At 38.8% G+C, this 21,927-nt stretch overlaps 1 protein-coding gene across 1 annotated transcript in view; it reads right to left on the minus strand.

Annotated features, from left to right (window-relative positions):
- Positions 1-21,710, minus strand: part of Crb1 (crumbs cell polarity complex component 1) — a 173,467-nt gene extending 151,757 nt beyond the window's left edge. Inside the window, exon 1 of the mRNA XM_032915188.1 lies at positions 21,518-21,710. Coding sequence (XP_032771079.1) covers positions 21,518-21,587 — 70 coding nt within the window. The 5' untranslated portion in view covers positions 21,588-21,710. The remainder of the gene's footprint in view (positions 1-21,517) is intronic.
- Positions 21,711-21,927: the final 217 nt, after the last annotated feature.

Here is a 21,927-nt window from a genome sequence, read left to right on the forward strand (position 1 = left end):
TCTATCTATCTATCTATCTATCTATCTATCTATCTAATCTCTCATCTCTATTTCCATCTCTATGGTTTCTCCGCCTTCAACTTCATCTCTTTGTATGATAGATCACCTTATATGTTGCTAAGTTACAAATTTTTTATTTGTAGACATATGCACAATTCTGACTTTGAAAAGTTTAAAATCAAGTTGAGGAGAAGATAATTGCAATGACACCAACAAAATGCAAGGCATATTAGCTCAGTAAAGGTCATAGTATCCCTGTGCACATTAAAACCTGCAGTCCTAGCACATTGGATGGAAAAACATTGTTGCAAAACAAAGGCTAATATTCAAATACTTGATTCTTGGATAAAAATCAAATGCTATCATTCAGCCCCCAACTTACTTGCAAAATGATCATAGGATATCTACAGAAAGATGCAACCATCATTTTAAAAATATTTTTATTTGAGGAAAAAAACCTATATTACTCAAGTCAGAATAAAAATAGTATCCGAAATCACTGAAATAAGAGAGATACTTGGAATAAACTGGGGAACTTGACTCACTGCATTTGAATATCATTTTTATTAATCCCATTCTTCACAAAAACCTAAAATATGTGTGGTGGTTGAAGCCAGTGCTTCCTTTCTTTGGCTGCTGCCTTTGTTTAGATATTTATATTCAGGGGTTATATTTCAAATCAAGGACCTACATTAATAGAGAAATTAAATATTGACTCTGATACTTGCCTTCAAATGTGTGAGGTTTTTTTATACATCTCAAAATGCTTCCCAATGCTTGTTTTTGCTTTGTGTAGGAATAGCTTTAAGAAAATTCCCTGGAACTGGCTTTTGTTGAGGGGTGTTAACATTGTATTTTCAGTCACTGTACTTTGAAATATTTCAAAAGTTACTATAATCAAATAATCAACACTACACATGAGTACACATCTTTGTGTGTGGGCAAAACTAATTAGGTCCATTTTGATCTTGACACCCAGGTGACATGTTTTTCTGTGATAACTCCAACCAATTTTCATGACTGTACTTGCTCTAGCTCTCTATATAACGCATGTAGCCCTTGTTCACATGGATGTGCTTTTAGGGCTGACCACTTAGCATTGACTCACCAGTTCTGGGACTCATTCCTGGGAACGACTGATTCTTTTCTGTCAGTGGTCATTAATACATTTTATATCAGGCAGCCCGGACTTTGTGTCCAAGTTCTGCTAAAGTGGAAATAAACACACAGTTTTCTAGGGATTAATATAAGGTAGTGAATATGTTGAAAGCGCTTACCCACGTCTCTATCACAACATGGTTATTTAATAGTCAGAGCTCTTTCTCATCATGATTGAGATATGTAATTTGTAAGGCTTAGATTAAAAAATGTTGAGGTGAGAGGAAAACACAACAGTATATTATAGTTATATTATGAATTTGCCCCAAACAGTTGTTATGAGGCTATTAAATAATCGTTTAATAAATGATGTTTTCTTACCCTAGAAACAACCAATATTAATACGCCTGGGCAAAGAACCACATAAACAGTTGCTACAGAAGGGAATGCCTTCAAGACCCTTTAAAGTTAAAAGTAATAGAGCCCATGAGCGTGGAATAGCAAGGACCTGCCTTTGTTATTTACCACGCAGAGCAAAGCCGTCTGCAGAAGGAGCTACCAAAGGCTTAAGGAACACAAGACTGAGATAGATAGGTGAGACATAAGGAAGCTGCCTGTTAGTGGAGGAAAACAGAAGCCGTGGCCGGGCATTGTTATGCCTGCCTCTCACTTTCCTGCTAATTGACACACAGCAAACACACTTCATGAATCTTCCTGGTCCTGATTCCCAACAGAGAGTCTGTATATTAAAACAGGAAGCCGAAAGAATGTGTGGCTCTTTCACTATAACTTTTGATGTTCATATGCACGGAGTACTCCTTTTTAAGGTCTGACATTGTACAGAAGTGGTTTCGAGCTAAATTCCACATATTATTGGTAGGAAAAAAAAATCACATACAGATGCTTCGAAGGGTTGTTGGTGTCAGCGCACAGGATGCGTGTCGTCAATGCTGTAGGCAGTGGGGTGCCGTTGTACGTTAAGATCTGTATTAATTGATGAATTGAAAGTAGTATTTGAAACATTTATTTATCCTATCTATGTAGAAAAATACTTAGATTTTACAAAATTGGAGTTTGAGAATTGACAGGAAATGACATTTGTTCTATTGGAACATGTTATGAGGTATGCATTTCACATAGAATGCATGATTCTTGGGAATCAATTATTAACATTGAACAAACAATAATTTTCTCAGCCCACCTACCACCTACTGTTTTTGCCAAAGGAAATTTGAGTTGTTTTTTGGTAATTTACAGGGAAAAGAACCTGCAAGGTAATATTTTGATAGCACATTTCTCTTAAGAATTCAGAGTATGTTGTCTTGGTTTAGAAAACATCTTTGTTCCCAAGCTTACTCAAAATAGTCACATATTGTATTTACAAATGTATAATTTTAATTTTAATTATATGTAGTTAATAAATAAATTATCAAAGGATCTAAGGTGGATACTACCATTCTTTAATATATGAATTTATTATGAAATGATCATCAGTCTAATTGCTAACATGTATGTATAGTTTTTTATTTTACTAACATATAGTGGGCACATATGTGTATGTATATGTGTGTGTGTGTGTGTGTGAGTGTAAGTGGTTGGTAAGGACATTTAAGATCTATTATATAGAAATTTTCAATTAATAATACAATATTACCAACTGCAGATACCATACCATATATTGGATCCCAAAAGTTATTTATCTAACTTAGAATGTGGATCCTTTAATTACCAGCTAATTTCAGGGACTCTACAGTTACTGTCTTTCTTCCTTGGGGTTCAGCTTTTCCAGTTTTCCCATACAGGTGAGATCAGATATTATTTGAATTTCTATGAAGAACTTACTCTACATAACATAATGCCTTAACACTGAGTCAAGGTTTGCTCTCTCATTTCGCATAATAATATCCTCCTACTCTGTGTTTGCCTCGCTTCCTCTTCCCATCTGCCTTTAACCATGTACAAGTGCTTAGTTTGTTTCTTTACTCCTGTAAACAGTGCTGCAAGCATCTTCCTTAGCCGAGAGTGTGAGTGTATGACAAAACAAAGAACTAAAACGAAAACATTTTAGCTTTAACAGCTCAGGTTCAATCCTTAAATTAAGCTGAAATTTATTCTCCACTGCATCCTCTGCTTCTAGTTCCTGAAGCTGGCCATTTTCAGTACTCTTTGCTAGTGTTCAGGGTGGAGCCTGCATTGTTTGCTTATAGCCACCTTGACTATATTTTACGTAATTCAGTTACAAAATTGTTGACAGCAAGGAGCCTGAAAGTACAGGAACTTCGTCTGTTCCTTAATTGTTTTTAAAAGTCTTAAGAGTTAAACCCCACTTGCATTGTGTAGATCTTTCCGTATGGAAAAATTTTAAATATACACCTTGCAATTTGGATGGATGTTTAAAAAGAATTTACATTCTTACAGTCCCAGCTCTGTTGGTCTGAGAAGTACATTAGGGCTTGCTGGCCACTAGTTTAAATTCAGGGTCCGGAAGAGACCCTGTCTCAAAGGAATAAGGTGGAGAGTGACTAGAGGACACCCGATGCCCTCCTCTGGCCTATGTATACAGTCACACAGAAGCAAATGAACACATGTGCATGCGTGCACTTGTGCATGCACACACACACACATACACACACACTCACACTCACATTCACTACATACACATTCAGTGTTGTGCTAGGATCTGAACTCATATACATTTAGTGCTGGGATCTGAACTCAGGTCTTCATGCTTGCACAATAAACACTTTGATACACTAAACAATTTCTTCTGCCTCATATTTGAACATTTTTAATTTCAAGGACAAGGTCAGGTTTTTCTGTACAACTAATACCGATTTTCAAAGACAGTAAGGTAGTAAGTGAGGGGGGGTGATTGAAAACATCAAGTGGTCCCTCAGGTACAGTGATGACTAAAGATGAAAGATAAAGGTTGTTTTAAAAAATCCAGAAAAGGGCTACAGAGATGGCTCAGCGGTTAAGAGCACGGACTGCTCTTCCAGAGGTCCTGAGTTCAATTCCCAGCAACCACATGGTGGCTCACAACCATCTGTAGAGAGATCCGATGCCCTCTTCTGGTGTGTCTGAAGACAGCTACAGTGTGCCTATATATAATAAATGAATAAATCTTTTAAAAAAATCCAGAAAAACCTTGAAAAGTATTAGCAGTTATCTGCAGATTGCTATTCTCCCTGTCTCTGTACCTGTCTCTCTGTCTGTGTCTCTCTCTGTGTTTTTACATACAATATATGTCATTACTCCAAAAATCATTTTAGAACATTTCCTATTCTTAAAATTGTGAAACATTCTATTATACCATATAGTTACATAGATCTTTTGAAACCCATTTTCTTTCTTTCTTCCTTCCTTCCTTCCTTCCTTCCTTCCTTCCTTCCTTCCTTCCTTCCTTCCTTCCTTTCTTTCTTGCTGTGTGTGTGCATACATTTGTGTAGGCCAGAGGAAATGACTGGGCTTCCTTCTTCAGGCATTGGGAATATAATGTTTTTGAAGTCATGAAGGCCTTTTCTGTACATAGTTCTGAACACAAAGAGTCAGTAATTTATAATAATGTCTTAAATTATTTTAGTATCTTTTAATATAGGATTTATTGTGCCATAATATATATTAGCCAATAATTGCCCATGTTGGACTTAAGTGTGTAGGTGTCATGTATATAATCATGTTTGTTAATGAAGCTGCAGCCCATAATTTAAGGTATAAAAAGACTTTTGGTATTATCAAAAATAACAGATTCAGGGTCTGGGAAGATGATTCAGAGGGTAAACTCCTTGCCATACAAGCAGGAGAGCATGAGTTCTAACACAACAACCAACATAAAAAAGCCAGGACATCCAGACTTGCTGGTCAATCAGCCTAGCCTAGCTAGACAATTCCAGGCAAGTGGGAGACTTTGTCACCACAGACAGGTGGGGACGCAGAGGGGATATGGGGAAGAAGGAAGGGCTGAGGGTAGAGACGGAATTTGAGGAGTGGTGTGAAAACTTACCGAAGTAGAAACTTCCCTAAAGATATAAAAATTATCCTAATTACCTCTCCACATAATGGTGGAGATGGACTTTCATCTGCCCATTTCTTGTCACCAAACAAAGCTTCCATCCACTACTGGAACGGGGTTGCCTCCAGTTGAGTTGTTAGCCAAAGCAGTGCCATGGAAATCCCCAAACTACCCATGCTGTTATTAAGGCAATAAGTTGCTCTCCACAAGTGGATAGTAAGGTCCTGTTGCTAAAGACAACACCTATTCAACTCATTGAACATGAAACAGTCCAGCTAGGGCCTACCTAGAACCTTCACCCTTACGTTCTAGTGTCTTTGTTGAAGGTGCTCTGTAGGTTATCAAAAGAGAAATAAAAGCACCAAGCTAACCACAAACCTTTTTTTTCCCCACCTTTATTAACTTGAGTATTTCTTATTTACATTTCGATTGTTATTCCCCTTCCTGGTTTCTGGGCCAACATCCCCCTAATCCCTCCCCCTCCCCTTCCTTATGGGTGTTCCCCTCCCCATCCTCCTCCCATTACTGCCCTTCCCCCAACAATCCCGTTCCCTGGGGGTTCAGTCTTGGCAGGACCAAGGCTTCCCTTCCACTGGTGCCCTTACTAGGCTATTCATTGCTACCTATGAGGTCAGAGTCCAGGGTCAGTCCATGTATAGTCTTTAGGTAGTGGCTTAGTCCCTGAAGCTCTGGTTGGTTGGCATTGTTGTTCATATGGGGTCTCAAGCCCTTCAAGCTCTTTCAGTCCTTTCTAAGATTCCTTCAATGGGGGGTCCCGTTCTCAGTTCAGTGGTTTGCTGCTGGCATTCGCCTCTGTGTTTGCTGTATTCTGGCTACCACAAACCTTTTGATCAAAAATGCTGACCTGCCTGCAAAAATCCACTAGGACAATAATGGCACAAAGCTCAAGAGTGTGACCAAGCAACATCTGATTTGACTTAAGGCCCCTTCAGGAGATGGAATCCAAACCTAACACTGCTTAGGTGATAAAGAACCTGAGATTAGATAGACCAAAGACCTAGGGTAATTCCAAAGATATTCTGCTCTTAGAACAGTGCTCTTCTTGAGGAATCATCAGAGAAGCTTTTCCTCTTGCAGCAGATGGCAACAAATACAGAGACTCACACCCAAGGCATTACAGAGAGAGAGAAAGACCTCTGCACACCGCTCCATCAAATTCCTTCCCTCAGAGATCAGGGATCCCTGAGGAAGTGGAAGCAGAAGGAATATGGGAGCCAGAGGGGATGGAAGACACCAGGAGAAAAAAGTTCTCTAAATAAACAGAGCAAAGTTCATATGAAGTCACAGAGACTAAAGCAGCAAGCATAGGGCATGCACTAGTCTGCACCAGCTCTTTTGGTTACATATTATAATTTTCAACTTAGTACTTTTATTGGACCCCCAAGTGTGTGAGCAAGTGGGTCTCTGATTCTTGTGCCTTCTCTTGGGCTCTTTTGCCTCTGCTGTTTGTTTGCCTTGTCGAAATCAATGTGATCGTCTTTGTTTTGTCTTATTATATTTATTTTATTATGTATTGTTTTTATCTCTTAAAAGCCTGTCCTAATGAAAGGCAAGAGGGAGTGGATCTGGGGGGGAGGGGACATAGGGAGGAGCTGGGAGAAGTGGGGCGGGGGGACTGGAATGAGAATGAATATATTGTATGAGGGAATAATTTATCTTCAGTAAAAAAGAAAATTCACATTAAAAGGAAAACAAATCATGGTCAAGGCTTTGACATTAGGAGGAGAAATTTTAAAAAAAGAGTAAGAAATAAAAACCTTCTATGAAAAGAAAAGAATATGAAAGCACAATGTACTTGAAATTTTGAACACATGAAGGTGATTCTAAGAGGCAAGCTCATGCCACTGAGTGGCTACATAAAACAACTGGAGATACCATATAATAGTAGCTTAATGGTCCAACTGGAAGCTCTAGAACAAAAATAAGAAATCACACCTAAAAGAAATAAATGCAAATAGATGATCAAAGTATGGACTGAAATCAATAAAATAATAGCAACAACAGCAACAATAAAACAATGCAATACAAAGGTTTAATGAAACAAACAAAAAGGGTTCTTTGAGGAAAATTGATAGGACAAACCCCTTAGCCAAATTAACTAAAAGATGAAGGGAAAAGATCTAGATCAACAGATTAGATACAAAGGAGACATTAGAACAGACACCTAGGAAATCCAGAGAATCATTCAGGACATACTTTAAAACCATGTAGTCCTCTAAGTTGGAAAAATCTAGAAGAAATGAATAATTTCCTCAGTAGGTACTACCTATCAAAGTTAAATGAAGCTCATCTAAGCAATATCAACACACCTACAGCACGAGTCAAATAGAAGTGACAATTAAAAGCATCTCAACCAAAAAAGCTCCAGGGCCAGATGATTTAGTGCAGAATTCTACCAGATGTTTAAAGAAGAAATAAAGCTGGAGAGCCTTAAAGTATTCAACAAAGTAGAAACAGAAGAACATCATTTTGCTTTATGTGGTCATAGTTTAACCTGATACACAACCATACAAAGACCTAGGAAGGAAGAGAATTGAAGACCAATGCGCCTTATGTACATGGATGCAAATTCTCAATAAAATGTTTGCAATGTGAAATGAAGCATCCACCATGATCAAGTGGGCTACATCTCAGAGATGCAGAGTGGTTCAATGTGTGTAAATCTATAAATATAACCCACCATAAAAAGAGACTGAAAGATGAAATCATATTACCATCTCATTAAATGTAGAAAGATCTTTGACAAAATCTAAAACCCCCTCATGATAAAGGTCCTAAAGTGAGGAAGGTGAAAGGGACATACCTCAAAATAATAAAGGTCATTTATGGCAAACTCACAACCACCATGAACCTAAATGGAAAGTCAAAGCATTTACACTAAAATCAGGAACAGGTCAAACTTTCTTTATATCTATTCAATATAGTGCTTTAAGTATTAGCTAGAGCAACTGAAGGAGAACAAGAGGATACAGATAGGACGGAAATAAGTCTTCTTTATTTGTAGATGTATATGATAGTATACATAATTGATCCTAAAAACTCTAAAAGAAAAAATCCTATAGCTAATAAACATGTTCAGCAAAGTAGTTGAAAATGCAAAATTAATACACAAAAATCCATAGTCCTCCAATATGGAAATGACAGGCAGACAGAAAGAAATCAGAAAAATAATGCCTTTCTCAATAGACTCAAAAAATATCTTGGGGGAGCATTAAACATACAGATAAGAAAATTGTGTTTTCCAAGACAGGGTTTCTCTATACAGCCTTTGCTGTCTTGGAACTCAGTGTATAGACCAGGCTGTGCTTGAACTCATGGAAGTCCATCTGCCTTTTCCTCTCTATTGCCTGTATCAAAGGTGTGCACTGCCACTGCCTGGCACAAGGGAAAGGCTTTTATAACATTAAGCATAATATACTGAAGGAAAGCATTAAGAAGACATCAGAAGATTGAAAGATTCTCATTGCTCAAGAATCAGTAAGATTAATATAATAAAATGATTGTCGGAGTTGAGGATTTAGCTCAGTGGTAGAGCGCTTGCCTAGCAAGCGCAAGGCCCTGGGTTCGGTCCTCAGCTCCGAAAAAATAAATAAATAAATAAAATGATTGTCCTACCAAAAGCATTCTACAGAGTCAATGCAATCCCTATCATAATTCTAACACAGTTCTTCACGGATGTTGAAAGGACAATTCTGTTTCATGTGAAAAAATGAAAAACACAAAACCCAGTATAGGTAAAACAATTCTAAATAGCAAGCAAACTGCTGGAGGTATCATCATCCTTGATTTCAAGTTGTATTACAGAGTTATAATAATAAAAACAACATGATATTTGCACAAAATCAGACTCTGATCAGTGGAATAAAATTAAAGACCCAGACATGTGTTCACACCAGTGGAAATTTGATTTTTTTAAAAAAAATAAGGAGTCCAGAAAGACACACTAGAAGAAAAACAGCATCTTCAATGAATGGTGCAGATTGAACTAGATGGCTGCATGTAGAAGAATTCAAATAGATTCATACTTATCACCCTGCACAAGACTTAACACGAAATGGATCAGGGAGCTTAACAGAAAATCAGATACACTGAATCACCTGATAGATTTGAATGTGGGGAATAGCCTTGAACTCATCGACACAGAAAAAGACTTTCTGAGCAGAACACTGGTAGCTCAGGGACTAAAAATAGGAATTAATAAATGAAACCTAGAGAAACTGAAAAGCTTGTAAGGCAAAGGACCCATTGGTGGAACAATGCAACAGCCTACAGAATGGGAAAAAACTTTACAAACTACACAGCTGATAGAGGATTAATCTCTAAACTATATAAAAACTCAAAACAATAGACATTGAAAAATAATAACTCTCTTAAAATGAGTACAGATCTAAACAGAGAGGTCTCAAAAGAGGAAATGCAAATGTCTAAGAAACTCTTAAATATGCAAAAACCATAGTCACGAGGTATGCAAATCGAAACTACTTCGAGATTTCATCTTATACCTGTCAGAATGGCGAAGATCGATAAACTAAATGACAGCTCATGTCAGTGTGGCTCTGTATAGCAAGGGTACACTCATCCATTGCTTGTGGTACAACCACTATGGAAATTAATGTGGAAGTTCCTTAAGACAATGGGAATTGATCTACCTTAAGATCCAGCTTCACCACTGTTTGGCATATACAATAGGACGCTATATCATATTACAGAAACATCTGCTTAACCGCATTCATTGATGCTTTATTCATAGTAGTGAGAAATTGGAAACAGATATCTATCAATGGATGAATAGAAAAAAAAGAAAGTAGTATATTTATACATAGAATATTATTCAGATGTTAAAAATTGAAAACAGGACATACCCGAGAGCAGAGGTAATAACAACCCTTGTGCTCTGAGGGACCCGCCTGGAGCCCTCGGGACACACAAACCCAGGAGCAGTCTGGGACAGGACCCTTCTGGTTTCTGTGTGTGCCCAGAGCTGACACAGTCCCACAGCTTTCTGTACCCAAATCCCATGGGGGAGAGAGCTGGACTCTCAGAAATGCAGAAAATCCTGAGAGCTCAGGGGAGATCACAACTTCTGCTCACATTCCTGGCCCAAGAGGAACCCACATAGAGCCCTCTGGACACAGAAACCTAGGAGCAGTCAGGAAAAAGATCCTTCTGGCCTCTGCCTGCGTCCAGAGCTGAAAGCGAGCCATCAGAAGTGCTGACACACCTGAGAGCAGAGGTAATACCAACGCTTCTGCTCCAAGCAACCTGCCTGGAGCCCTCAGGACATACAAACCTAGGAATAGTCTAGGACAGGATCATTCCAGTTTCTGCCTGCAACCAGAGATGACCTGGTCACATAGCACTATGTTCCCAGATCCCGCTGGGAGAAACCTGATCTCCAGAAGTGCTGACACACAGGCCTACTGGAGGGTAAAGCCACTGTCAGAGACAGCAAGACCAGCTAACACCAGAGACAACCTGATGGTGAGAGACAAGCACAGGAACCTAAGCAACAGAAACCAAGACTACTTGGAATCATCAGAGATAAGTTCTTCAACCAAAGCAAATGCTGGCTATCTATCCAAACATACTGGAAAAGCAAGATTTGAAATTTAAAATCGAATCTCATGATGATGATAGAGGGCTTTAAGAACTCAAAAGAAAAGAACCACACAAACATAATTCCACCACTAATAACAAAAATAACAGGAAACAACAATCACTATTCCTTAGTATCTCTTAACATCAATGGACTCAATACTTCAATAAAAAGACAGAAAGTAACAGACTGGATATGTAAAGAGGACCCAGCATTTTGCTGCACTCAGGAAACACAGTGACAAAGACAGACACTATCTCAGAGTAAAAGGCTGGAAAACAATTTTCCAAGCAAATAGTCCCAAGAAACAAGCTGAGGTAGCCATTCTAATATCAAATAAAGTCAACTTTCAACCAAATTTATCAAAAAAGATAAGGAAGGAAACTTCATATTCCTCAAAGGATAAATTTACCAAGATGAACTCCCAACCTGAATATCTATGATTCAAATGCAAGGGCACCTAAATTCACAAAAGAAACTTTACTAAAGCTCAAAGAATGCATTGCACCTCACAAAACAATAGTGGGAAATTTCAACATCCCACTCTCATCAATGGACAGATCATGGAAACAGAAACTAAACTGAGACACAGAGAAACTAACAGAAGTTATTAACCAAATGGATTTAATTGATATCTATAGAACATTTCATCCAAAAACAAAAGAATATACCTTCTTCTCAGCACCTCATGCTACCTTCTCCAAAGCTGACCATCTAATCAGTCACAAAACAGATCTCAACATACAAGAAGATTGGAATAATCCCATGAATCCTATGAGATCACCACCAACTAAGGCTGGTCTTCAAAAACAAACAATACAACAGAAAGCCCACATACACATGGAAGTTGAACAACACTCCACTCTATGATAACTCGGTCAAGGAAGAAATAAAGAAAGAAGTTCAAGATTTTTTATAATTTAATGAAAATAAAGGCACAGCATACCCAAACTTATGGGACACAATGAAAGCAGTGCTAAGAGGAAAACTCATAGCTCTGTGTGCCTCCAAAAAGGAACTAGAGAGAGCATACACTAGCAGCTTAACAGTACACCTAATAGCTCTAAAACAAAATGAAGCAAAGAGGAACCTAAGAGGAGTAGAAGGCAGGAAATAATCAAACTCAGGGCTGAAATCAACCAAGTAGAAACAAAAGAACTATCCAAAGAATCAACAAAACCAGGAGATGGTTCTTTGAGAAAATCAAGAAGACATAAACCCTTAGCCAGACTAATCAGAGGACACAGAGAGACTATCCAAATTAGCAAAATCAGAAATGAAAACGGAGACATAACAGCAGAAATTCAAAAAAATTCATCAGATCCTACTACAAAAGCCTATATTCAACAAAACTAGAAAATCTGAATGAAATGGACAATTTTCTAGACAGATACCAGTAAAAAAAGTTAAGTCAGGACCAGATAAGCCATCTAAACAGTGCCATAACTCATAAAGAAATAGAAGCAGTTATTAAAAATCTCCCAACCAAAAAAAGTCCAGAACCAGATGGATTTAGTACAGAATTCTATGAGACATTCATAGAAGACCTAATACCAATACTCTCCAAACTATTCCACAAAATAGAAACAGAAGGAATTTGAAGTTCTACCCAATTCCTTCTATGAAGCCACAATTCTGGTTATACCTAAACCACACAAAGATCCAAAAAAAAGAAAGAGAACTTCAGAACAATTTTCCTTATGAAAATCATTGCAAATATACTCAATAAAATTCTCACAAACCGAATCCAAGAACACATCAAATAATTATCCATCATGATCAAGTAGGCTTCAGGGATGCAGGGATGGTTCAATATACAGAAATTCATCAATGTAATCTACCATATAAACAAACTCAAAGAAAAAAGTCACATAATCATCTTATTAGATACTGAGAATACATTTGACAAAATTCAACAGCCCTTCATGTTAAAAGTCTTGGAAAGATCAGGAATTCAAGCCCCATACCTAAACATAGTAAGAGCAATATACACCAAACCAGTAGCCAACATCAAACTAAATGGAGAGAAACTTGAATCAATCCCACTAAAATCAGGGACTGGGCAAGGCTGTGCACTCTCTCCCTACTTATTCAGTATAGTTCTCAAAGTCCTAGCCAGAGCAATCAGGCAACAAACATAGCTCATAGGGATACAGATTGGAAAGGAAGAAGTCAAAATATCACTATTTGCAGATGATATGATAGTATACTTAAGTGACCCCAAAAGTTCCACGAGAGAACTACTAAGCCTGATAAACAACTTCAGCAAAGTGGCTGGATATAAAATTAACTCAAACAAATCAGTAGCCTTCCTCTACTAAAAGGATAAACAGAAATTAGAGAGTTGATACCCTTCACAATAGTCACAAATATTGTCAAATACCTCGGTGTGACTCTAACCAAGCAAATGAAAGATCAGTAATACAGGAACTTCAAGTTTCTGAAGAAAGAAATTGAAGACAATCTCAGAAAATGGAAAGATCCCATACTCATGGATTGGCAGAATTGATATTGTAAAAATGACCATCTTACCAAAAGCAATATACAGATTCAATGCAATCCCCATCAAAATTCCAACACAATTCTTCATAGAGTTAGAAAGAACAATTTGTAAATTCATTTGGAATAACAAAAATCCCAGGATAGTGAAAACTATCCTCAACAATAAAAGAACTGCTGGGAGAATCACCATCCCTGACCTCCAGTAATATTACAGAGCAACAGTGATAAAAACTGTTTTGTATTGGTATAGAGACAGTCAGGTAGATCAGTGGAATAGAATTGAAGACCCAGAAATGAACCCACACACCTATGATCACTTGATCTTTGACAAAGGACCTAAAACCATCCAGTGGAAAAAAGATATCATTTTCGACAAATGGTGCTGGTTCAACTGGAAGTTGGCATGTAGAAGAATGCAAATAGATTCATTCTTATTACCCTGTACAAAGCTCGAGTCCAAGTAGAACAAAGACCTTCACATAAAACCAGATACAGTCAAATTAATAGAAGAAAAAGTGGGGAAGAGCCTTGAACACATGGGCACAGGGGAAATTTCCCAAACAGAACACTAATAGCTTATACTCTAAGATCAAGAATTGACAAATGAGACCTTATAAAATTGCAAAGCTTCTGTAAGGCAAAGGACACTGTCATTAGGACAAACAGCAACTAACAGATTGGGAAAACATCTTTACCAATCCTACATCAAATGTAGGGCTAATATCCAATATATACAAAGAACTCAGGAAGTTGGACCCTAGAGAATCAAATAACCCTATTAAAAATGGAGATACAGAGCTAAACAAAGAATTCTCAGCTGAGGAATTTTGAATGGCTGAGAATTACCCAAGGAAACATCCTTAGTCATCAGAGAAATGCAAATCAAAACAACCGTGAGATTCCACCTCACACCAGTCAGAATGGCTAAGATAAAAAACTCAGGCAACAACAGATGCTGGTGAGGATGTGGAGAAAGAGGAACACTCCTCCATTTTTGGAGGGATTACAAGCTGGTACAACCACTCTGGAAATCAGTCTGGAGGTTCTGCAGAAAATAGGATATAGTATGACCTGAGGACCCAGCTATACCATTCCTGGACATAAACCCAAAAGATGCTCCAACATATAATAAGGACAAATGCTCCACTATGTTCATGGCAGTCTTATTTATAATAGCCAGAAGCTGGAAAGAACCCAGATGTCCTATAACAGAGTAATAGATACAAAAAAAGTGTGGTACATCTACACAATGGAGTACTGTTCGGCTACTAAAAACAATGACTTCCTGAAATACTTAGGCATATGGATGGAACTTGAAAATATCATCTTGGTTGAAGCAACACAATCATAATAAATCATACATGGTATACATTCACTGATAAGTGGATATTAGCCCAAAATCTCGGATTTCCCAAGATTCAATCCACAGACCACATGAAGCTCAAGAAGAAAAATGACTAAAGTGCAGGTGCTTCAGTTCTTCTTAAAAGGGAACAAATTTTTTCATAGAAGGAGATATGTAGAGAAAGTTTGGAGCAGAGATTGAAAGAATGGCCATTCAGAGCCTGCCCCACATGGGGATCCAACCTATATAGATACAGGCACCAAACCCAGACAATATGCCAATAAGTGCATGCTGACAGGAGCCTGATATAGCTGTCTCCTGAGAGGCTCTGCCAGAGCATGACAAATACAGAGGTGAATGTTTGCAACCAACCATTGAACTGTGAATGGGGTCCCCATTGGAGGAGTTAGAGACAGGATTGTAGGAGGTGAAGGGGCTTGCAACCCCATAAGAACAACAACACCAACCAACCAGAGCTTGCAGGGACTAAACCACCATCTAAAGAGTACACATGGACAGACCCATGGCTCCAGCTGCATATGTAGCAGAAATGGCCTTGTTGGGCACCAGAGGAAAGGGAAGCCCTTGGTCCTGCCAAGGCTGGACCTCTCAGTGCAGGGGAATATCAGGGCGGGGAGGTGGGAAGGGGGGGGGGGATGGGGAGGGGGAAGGCTCTCATAGAAGAAGGGGGAGGAGGGATGAGATAGGGGCTCTATGGACGGGAATCTGGAAAGGGAATAACATTTGGAATGTAAATCAAAAAATATCCAATTAAAAAAAACTTCTTTCAAGACAACTATGATACATTGTTAAAGAACAAACCCTTCTTAGTCAATACCCAGGGTCAAAGGAATTGTATAGAAAATAAACACATGAACCCCCTCCAATAATAAAAAAACAAACAAATAATAAATAAATAAATAAATAAATAAATAAATAAATAAATAAATAAATAAATAAATAAATGAGCAAGGTTATACAGCATCACTCGGTGTCCATGAGAATCTGCTTCCTGGGGGAGTCAGTTCTTAGCGAGCCAGTATTTAGCATTACAACACAAAGCAGCAGACCAAACCTTAAGATGTAAGGCTAGAAAATATTTTTTTTTTTTGTTCTTTTTTTTTTTCAGAGCTGGGGACCGAACCCAGAGCCTTGCGCTTCCTAGGCAAGCGCTCTACCACTGAGCTAAATCCCCAACCCCAGAAAATATTTTTATTTCTACAATTATTAGGTTTATATAGATTAGTCCTTTAATTATTTCATGATTACTTTAGGAGAAAATATAAAATTAAAGTCAAGTATCATAACAGGCAGAAGAAGCTAGCTTAAAGTATAGCCGTGTGCAAAATCAGATTAACTAATTATCTGCATGAAGAAGTTACTGGTGCTATCCACAGCTGCCTTTAAAAGCAGTGGTGCTAGTTTGCTGAGACACGTTTGCTGGTCTGGAGCTGGTCTCTGTGCAAAACAATACGAACTGTACTGAGAGAATAAATCATAAACTCAGCCTCATTAGCACCCTGCTCTTTCCAACTTGCCTGAACGAGGTTATGTAAAAGTTTCAATGAACTTTGAATCCAGAGAAAAGACGCATTCATCTGGAAATTACTATGACAATGTGAAGAACCAAAAGAGTCTATGATAACGAGGTCAATGGAGGCCACACACCAGCAGCTTCTGCTTTTGCAGATTTCACTCCCAAGGCTGAGGCATCTGTTAAATTTGTGAGCGTTTTTAACTCAGAGTAGCATACAGGTGAAATGGGTACTTGATTATCTGGAACCATTTTTTCTTTAAACAAATTCTCCCAAATCCTGGGAAGATGATATTTGTAATTATACATTATGCATACATCAGCCTGAGCCTCCTGCACAAGTCCTGATCACTTCCGATTTGGCTTTGGGGAGCTTACATGATGCTTAGATCCAGACAGAGCAAAGGCTGAAAATCTCATTTGTGCCACCTTAGAGCTGTGTTTTGAGTACCCCTTTTAATCTATTGTGCTTTAAGTATACTAGTGAGTTTAATAATGGCTGGTCTATAGGGTTTATTTTTCTTTTAAACTTGAAGATACTATTAGTAGCATCCCTGGTATATACCCTTAATATCCTCTATTTCCATCAGTCCACTCAAATTGAACACAACACCTAGCAATCTCTCGAAGTCTATAAGCATGCTCCTGCCTCAGGACTTCTGCATTAGATATTCTACAAACAAAACAAAACAAAACAAAACAACAACACGTTATTCACCATAAATCCTATAGTTCTCTCCTTTATTTCATTCTTTGTTTTTCTCCACTGACATGTACATACTTTCCTAATTTAGTGTAGTGGGTTTAGTCTAATGATACTTGTATTATGTTCCTTTGGGTCTCCCAGTGTTTGCTTAGAGTTCGCTGAGGGCTGCCCCCAGCTGGTTCTGATTGGTGAATAAAGTTGCCAGCAGCCAATGGCTGGGAAGGACAGACAGAGGTAAGGAATGTTGAGATTTCTGGGCTAAGGAGGAAAGAAGAAAGAGATTTGCCATGCCAGGAAGAGAGGAAAGATGCCACGCCCAAGAAGGTGTGGGACAGAGACCATAACCACCATGAGGGAACCAGGGAAGAGAGACCCCAAGAGGACTGCCCAACTGGGTCCAGGACAGCAATATAGATTATAATCCGTAATAACTTGAGAATATCGGAGAGAGGTAGATTAGCCACAAAGAGTTTAGGAAGTAGCCTAGCCATCGAGCTGTATAAGGCATATCAACATATAAAGGCTGTGTGTGTACGCGCGCGAGAGAGTGTGTGTGTGTGTGTGTGTGTGTGTGTGTTTCTAAATATTTAATTTGGTAGTGCTACAAGCTAGTTTTTGTTGTCTATCCTAATGAAGAAAATATACATTTCACAACTTTAGAGATTGAGGGCCTTTTTTTATTCGAAACATTTCAAAACAGATTTATGGTCTCAACTACTTGACCTCAACTATTTAACATGTAAATCAGAAGACGAAGAAGTGATCAATGAAGTCCTGTTATCTAGCAACTAACCCATCTTGAAGCCGAGGACCAGCAATCTTGGCTCCATTTCCCATAACCATGAACAAGACACTCATGATTCCTATAGCCATCCAGCAGCCCCACAGGAAAGCATAAATACATCAAACAAAAATACTGAGTTTGCAGTTTAATATGTGACCTAGAACACTACTGTTAAGAGCAGTGTGATTGCCAACAGTAAAGCTACATCTAGTGTGGCGGAGCAGTGGTGTGAAAAGGGGACATCTTTTGGCTAAAAGAACAAAACTGGCTTTCCCAGAAACTTTCTAAGAATGAGCAAGAAAACTGAAAAAAAGAATAAAACTTCCTTGCTGTCCTAGCCCACTCAATAGCAAACTGTGAAACTATAAGGTCATAAACGGTAATCATTAAAAAGAAAATCACTAAAGATAAAGCAAGCAAGAAACTCTAGAGAAAACAATCTGGTCTGCCTATGAGTGTATGAAAAGACATTAAAATGAATTCTGCATTGCTGTGGGAAGTAACGGGTGGCTTGTATGAGGTAAAACTTACTATAAACTGAGGCGAAAATTACTTAGGTATGAAGAAGCAAAAACTCCTCTCCCACTTGCTTTATTTCCTGCAAATTTAGAATTTTTAAAGCCTCCGTGGCTGTTCCATAGTGAATTACATCAGGCTTGGCTGATCTTTTGAGAAAATTCAATTATTTCCTAATAATAGCGCTAAGGTTGGATAAATCAGACCATGTCCTATCTTCACAGACCCTATTTATCCTTTGGGAAACACTCTTTATGAGGACTTTATTCAAATTCAGTTACCTAATAATTGCTAGCTTCCACAAGATCGGATGCTTCTTAAGCTCCTTTTATGTTGGTCACACCATTCTAATAATGGTTTTCTCAATTACATTCCTGTTATATGCACTGGTCACGCTCTGAATATAAATTAAAATAATTCACATTAATCTAGACGTGACAGTTGCATAGAGAAGATTCCATTTTTCTCCAAAGTTAGAATAATGAAAGGGAGACACAAATTGCTATGTAATTGAAGGCTGCTTTCACATGGTAGCTTCTTAAAAGCCTCAAATAGCAAGCTAATATCAAGGTCCCAACAGTTATTAGAATGTGCTCCCGTTATTTAATATAGCTACAAAATAATGGGCCACGGGAGAGTCTCACACCAATAAGATTCTCGCTTAATATGTCAGAAGCAAAATGAGAAGGCCCTACTTGAATTATTAAAATACACCTGATCCTATATGTCTGAATAAACTTGGCAAGATTCTGGAGCATATATAATAGCAATCAAGAGAACACATTCTTGAGGGCCCAGCTCAGGGGAATGGCTGCCTCCCTACCCACTGAGGAACAAGAAGTGAATGTCCCATGTGAAAGTCTGCTCTAATCTTCCTCATGTTGAGTATCCTTAACTGCAAGAACGGAAAGAGACTAGGGGGCTAAGACAATGAGTCAAGGTAAGACTCTAGAGAAGTGATTTAGTCTGGCACCAGTAATAGCTCCTTCCCTTAAATTTAAGACAATACCTTTCAAAGTGTGAATAAAAACTAACATGAGACTGGGTTTCAACTAATAAGACAGTGATCATTAAGTTTTCCTGTGTGCTTGTCATGTTCTGAGCTGAGTGTACATTGTAACCACATGGGAATAGTACATGTCAGTTGAGAATACAGACTCTAGACACAGACCTTCCCCATGAAGATGAAAAAATGTTGAAGGCCCAACTTCACGACAAAGAGAGTTTAGGGCCTGTAGAGGGCCGCAATAACATTCGCCACCACTAGATGGCGCTGGCTTCCACTGCGCCCCATGCGGAAGGCCAGGATAGCCTCCGCCATTACAAGATGGCGCTAGCCTTCGCCGCGCCAACCGACTCCCTTTCAGGAAGTTATCTGTGTGCGCATGTGCAAGAGTGCCTTCATGCCAGGTCTTTGCCCACTCCGGGGTGTGCCTTATGAGATCATGGGTAAGCAACCAATCAGGTGTGGATGCGCCGCGCTAGGGTGTATATAAGCGCACCATGTTGGCGTGCCAAGGCTTCTCCTTAAGATTAAAAGTTTGGTCACAGCAAGGATTTCTATGTCCCCACGTGTTTCTTGCTGGCGAGAGGTTGCGCGTGGGACAAGGGCCATTTTGGAACTTAATAAAACCCTGTTCAAGATTAAAAACTTAAAAGGGACGAGGAGATAAGTCAGTGTAAGGATACCTGCTTAGCGCTTATGAGATGCTTAGATTTGATCTCTAGTATCACACACAAAAGAAATTGATGTTAAATTTAATCTATTGGGTGCGTGGGGCTGCGTGCCTATAATATTGGCTAGAGGTCACCAGTAGGAAGCTAGCCTGATCTATATAGTGTTTGGATCTAAGCAGACCTGAGTCACTGCCTGAAACTGGATTGCCCCCATATTGTGTAAACTAGATATTCCGAGTACAAAGGCAATCCTGTTACTCCCTGCCAACAAATATAACACAGATAAAAGGCCGCCTGCCTGCTTAAAAGCTCAATAAAATGAAGCTTAAAATTTACCATTTTAAACTCTAAAAAAAAAGTTTTGCTGAAGAATAAATGAACTAGTTACAAATATTTGTTTAGAGTCTTTGGTGAAGAAAAAAATGAAACAAAGAGAGTGTATGTTCCTATGCATGTTATCTTTTAAATAGTTACATGTATGAGAAGTTGCATAGTTGAGCCCTAAAGAACACTCTAGGAAATTTAATAAATATTGCACAAAATGACAAAGTTCTTCGCTACAAACGTTCCCTAAAATGGCATCATTTCTTATTTTGTTTTCTTACTGTTTTATCCTCCCACTGTGTATATCAAGGTAAGGTACCTCTCACCCACTGTTTGTTACTTGGATCCCATTATAAGTTTGAAAGAGGATGAGTAACTTCAAAATTACAATTCTTTATCCAATGCATCTCTGATTTTTTTTTCCTCTGTGTGCTTTATGACGAGCATTTTACTATTTGAAGTTTGATCTGGCTTTTCTGGCTGTCGTGGCTGCCTAGCAAGATTACCTGCTTATATTTTCACCTAATCTGGGCTGTTGTTCAGAAGTAGACCACCATACCAGTTAGAACCTCATAGCGTTGCTGCAGGGACAGACTGCGACCCAGATTACCCACCAGTGTTAATGCCAGGGGTCTCACACAGAGACAGCTGCTCTTTACTTTGCCGTATTGATATTCAGATGCAACAGACGCAAATCACATGGCCCCTCTGACAGCCACACACTCTCCTTGTCTTCCTTTCAGATGAATTCAATAGCAAGGGTCCTTCATAAACACACAGCTGGGGCCTTTCTCCCTGATTCTCCACACTGCCACATACTTAACAAGATTATCGGGGGCAGGGGCGTCACTCTTGTATATATTTGGGGAAGTTTGTAAAAAAACGATGTCTTTAATTATAAGACAGAGCACACAACTATGTGACTATTTCTCTAGTCATGGGGCAAAAAGTACAGTTTTAATCATTCTCCTTTGGGAAGCAGCGAGACTGTCCCTCTGGTTACGAAAACAAGGGTTGCAGTACAGAAATATTTACGTGTGAAAACAAATACATAGCGTATGAGAATAAGAGGCAAGATAACTTATTAGTAACATCTCTTTAAGAAAGACCAACTATAAAGTGCCAAAACTATTTTGTAAGTGTTGAAATACCAAAAAAAAAAAAAAAATCTCTTTTATTCACGGCCCTTTTATTCCATTTCACGCTCTCCAGTCAACAGATAAAACAGCGAGAGAACCTAATTACTTACTGCAAAACCTAAAAACTGGACCAAAAGTACTGTCTTAACCGTAGAGCACTTGCTAACACCTAGAAGAAACAAACACACCCTCTCTTGGAACTATATGCGACTATAAGCCAGGAGGAGTGGCAGGGTTCAATAACTGCGGGGTGGGGGGCTTACTCTTTATGCAGATGAGCAGTGAGGAACTGAGGTACAGGACGAGAAGGTAGGCAGTTTTCTTGAGCTTCATGTTCTTGCTTAGAGAACACTCTCTGAAATGTTGCTGAAGCTATCCCTGGATGGCTCCTGACTGTGTGTGGCTCAGAGAGGAGCAGGTGCCTCAGAGAGCCGGGATGCCATCTCTGTCCCACCCCTCCCAGAGCCCTCCACAGTCACAGATTCAAGAAGCACTTCTGTTTCACAGCACCTTACAGACACAGGAAGACGGGTAACCAGTCAAACCCGGAGCAGATTTCTCAGCCTGGATTGGATGGGCGCTCCCTCAGGCTTTGCCTAGCAGTTTTCTTCCATGAACAATGCCTCCTGGAAAGGCTTTATTTTAGGATAGGGTCTTTGCTTGCTCTTAATAG

Source organism: Rattus rattus, chromosome 10 (genome assembly GCF_011064425.1).
Source record: "Rattus rattus isolate New Zealand chromosome 10, Rrattus_CSIRO_v1, whole genome shotgun sequence".
NCBI classification, from domain to species: Eukaryota; Metazoa; Chordata; class Mammalia; order Rodentia; family Muridae; genus Rattus; species Rattus rattus.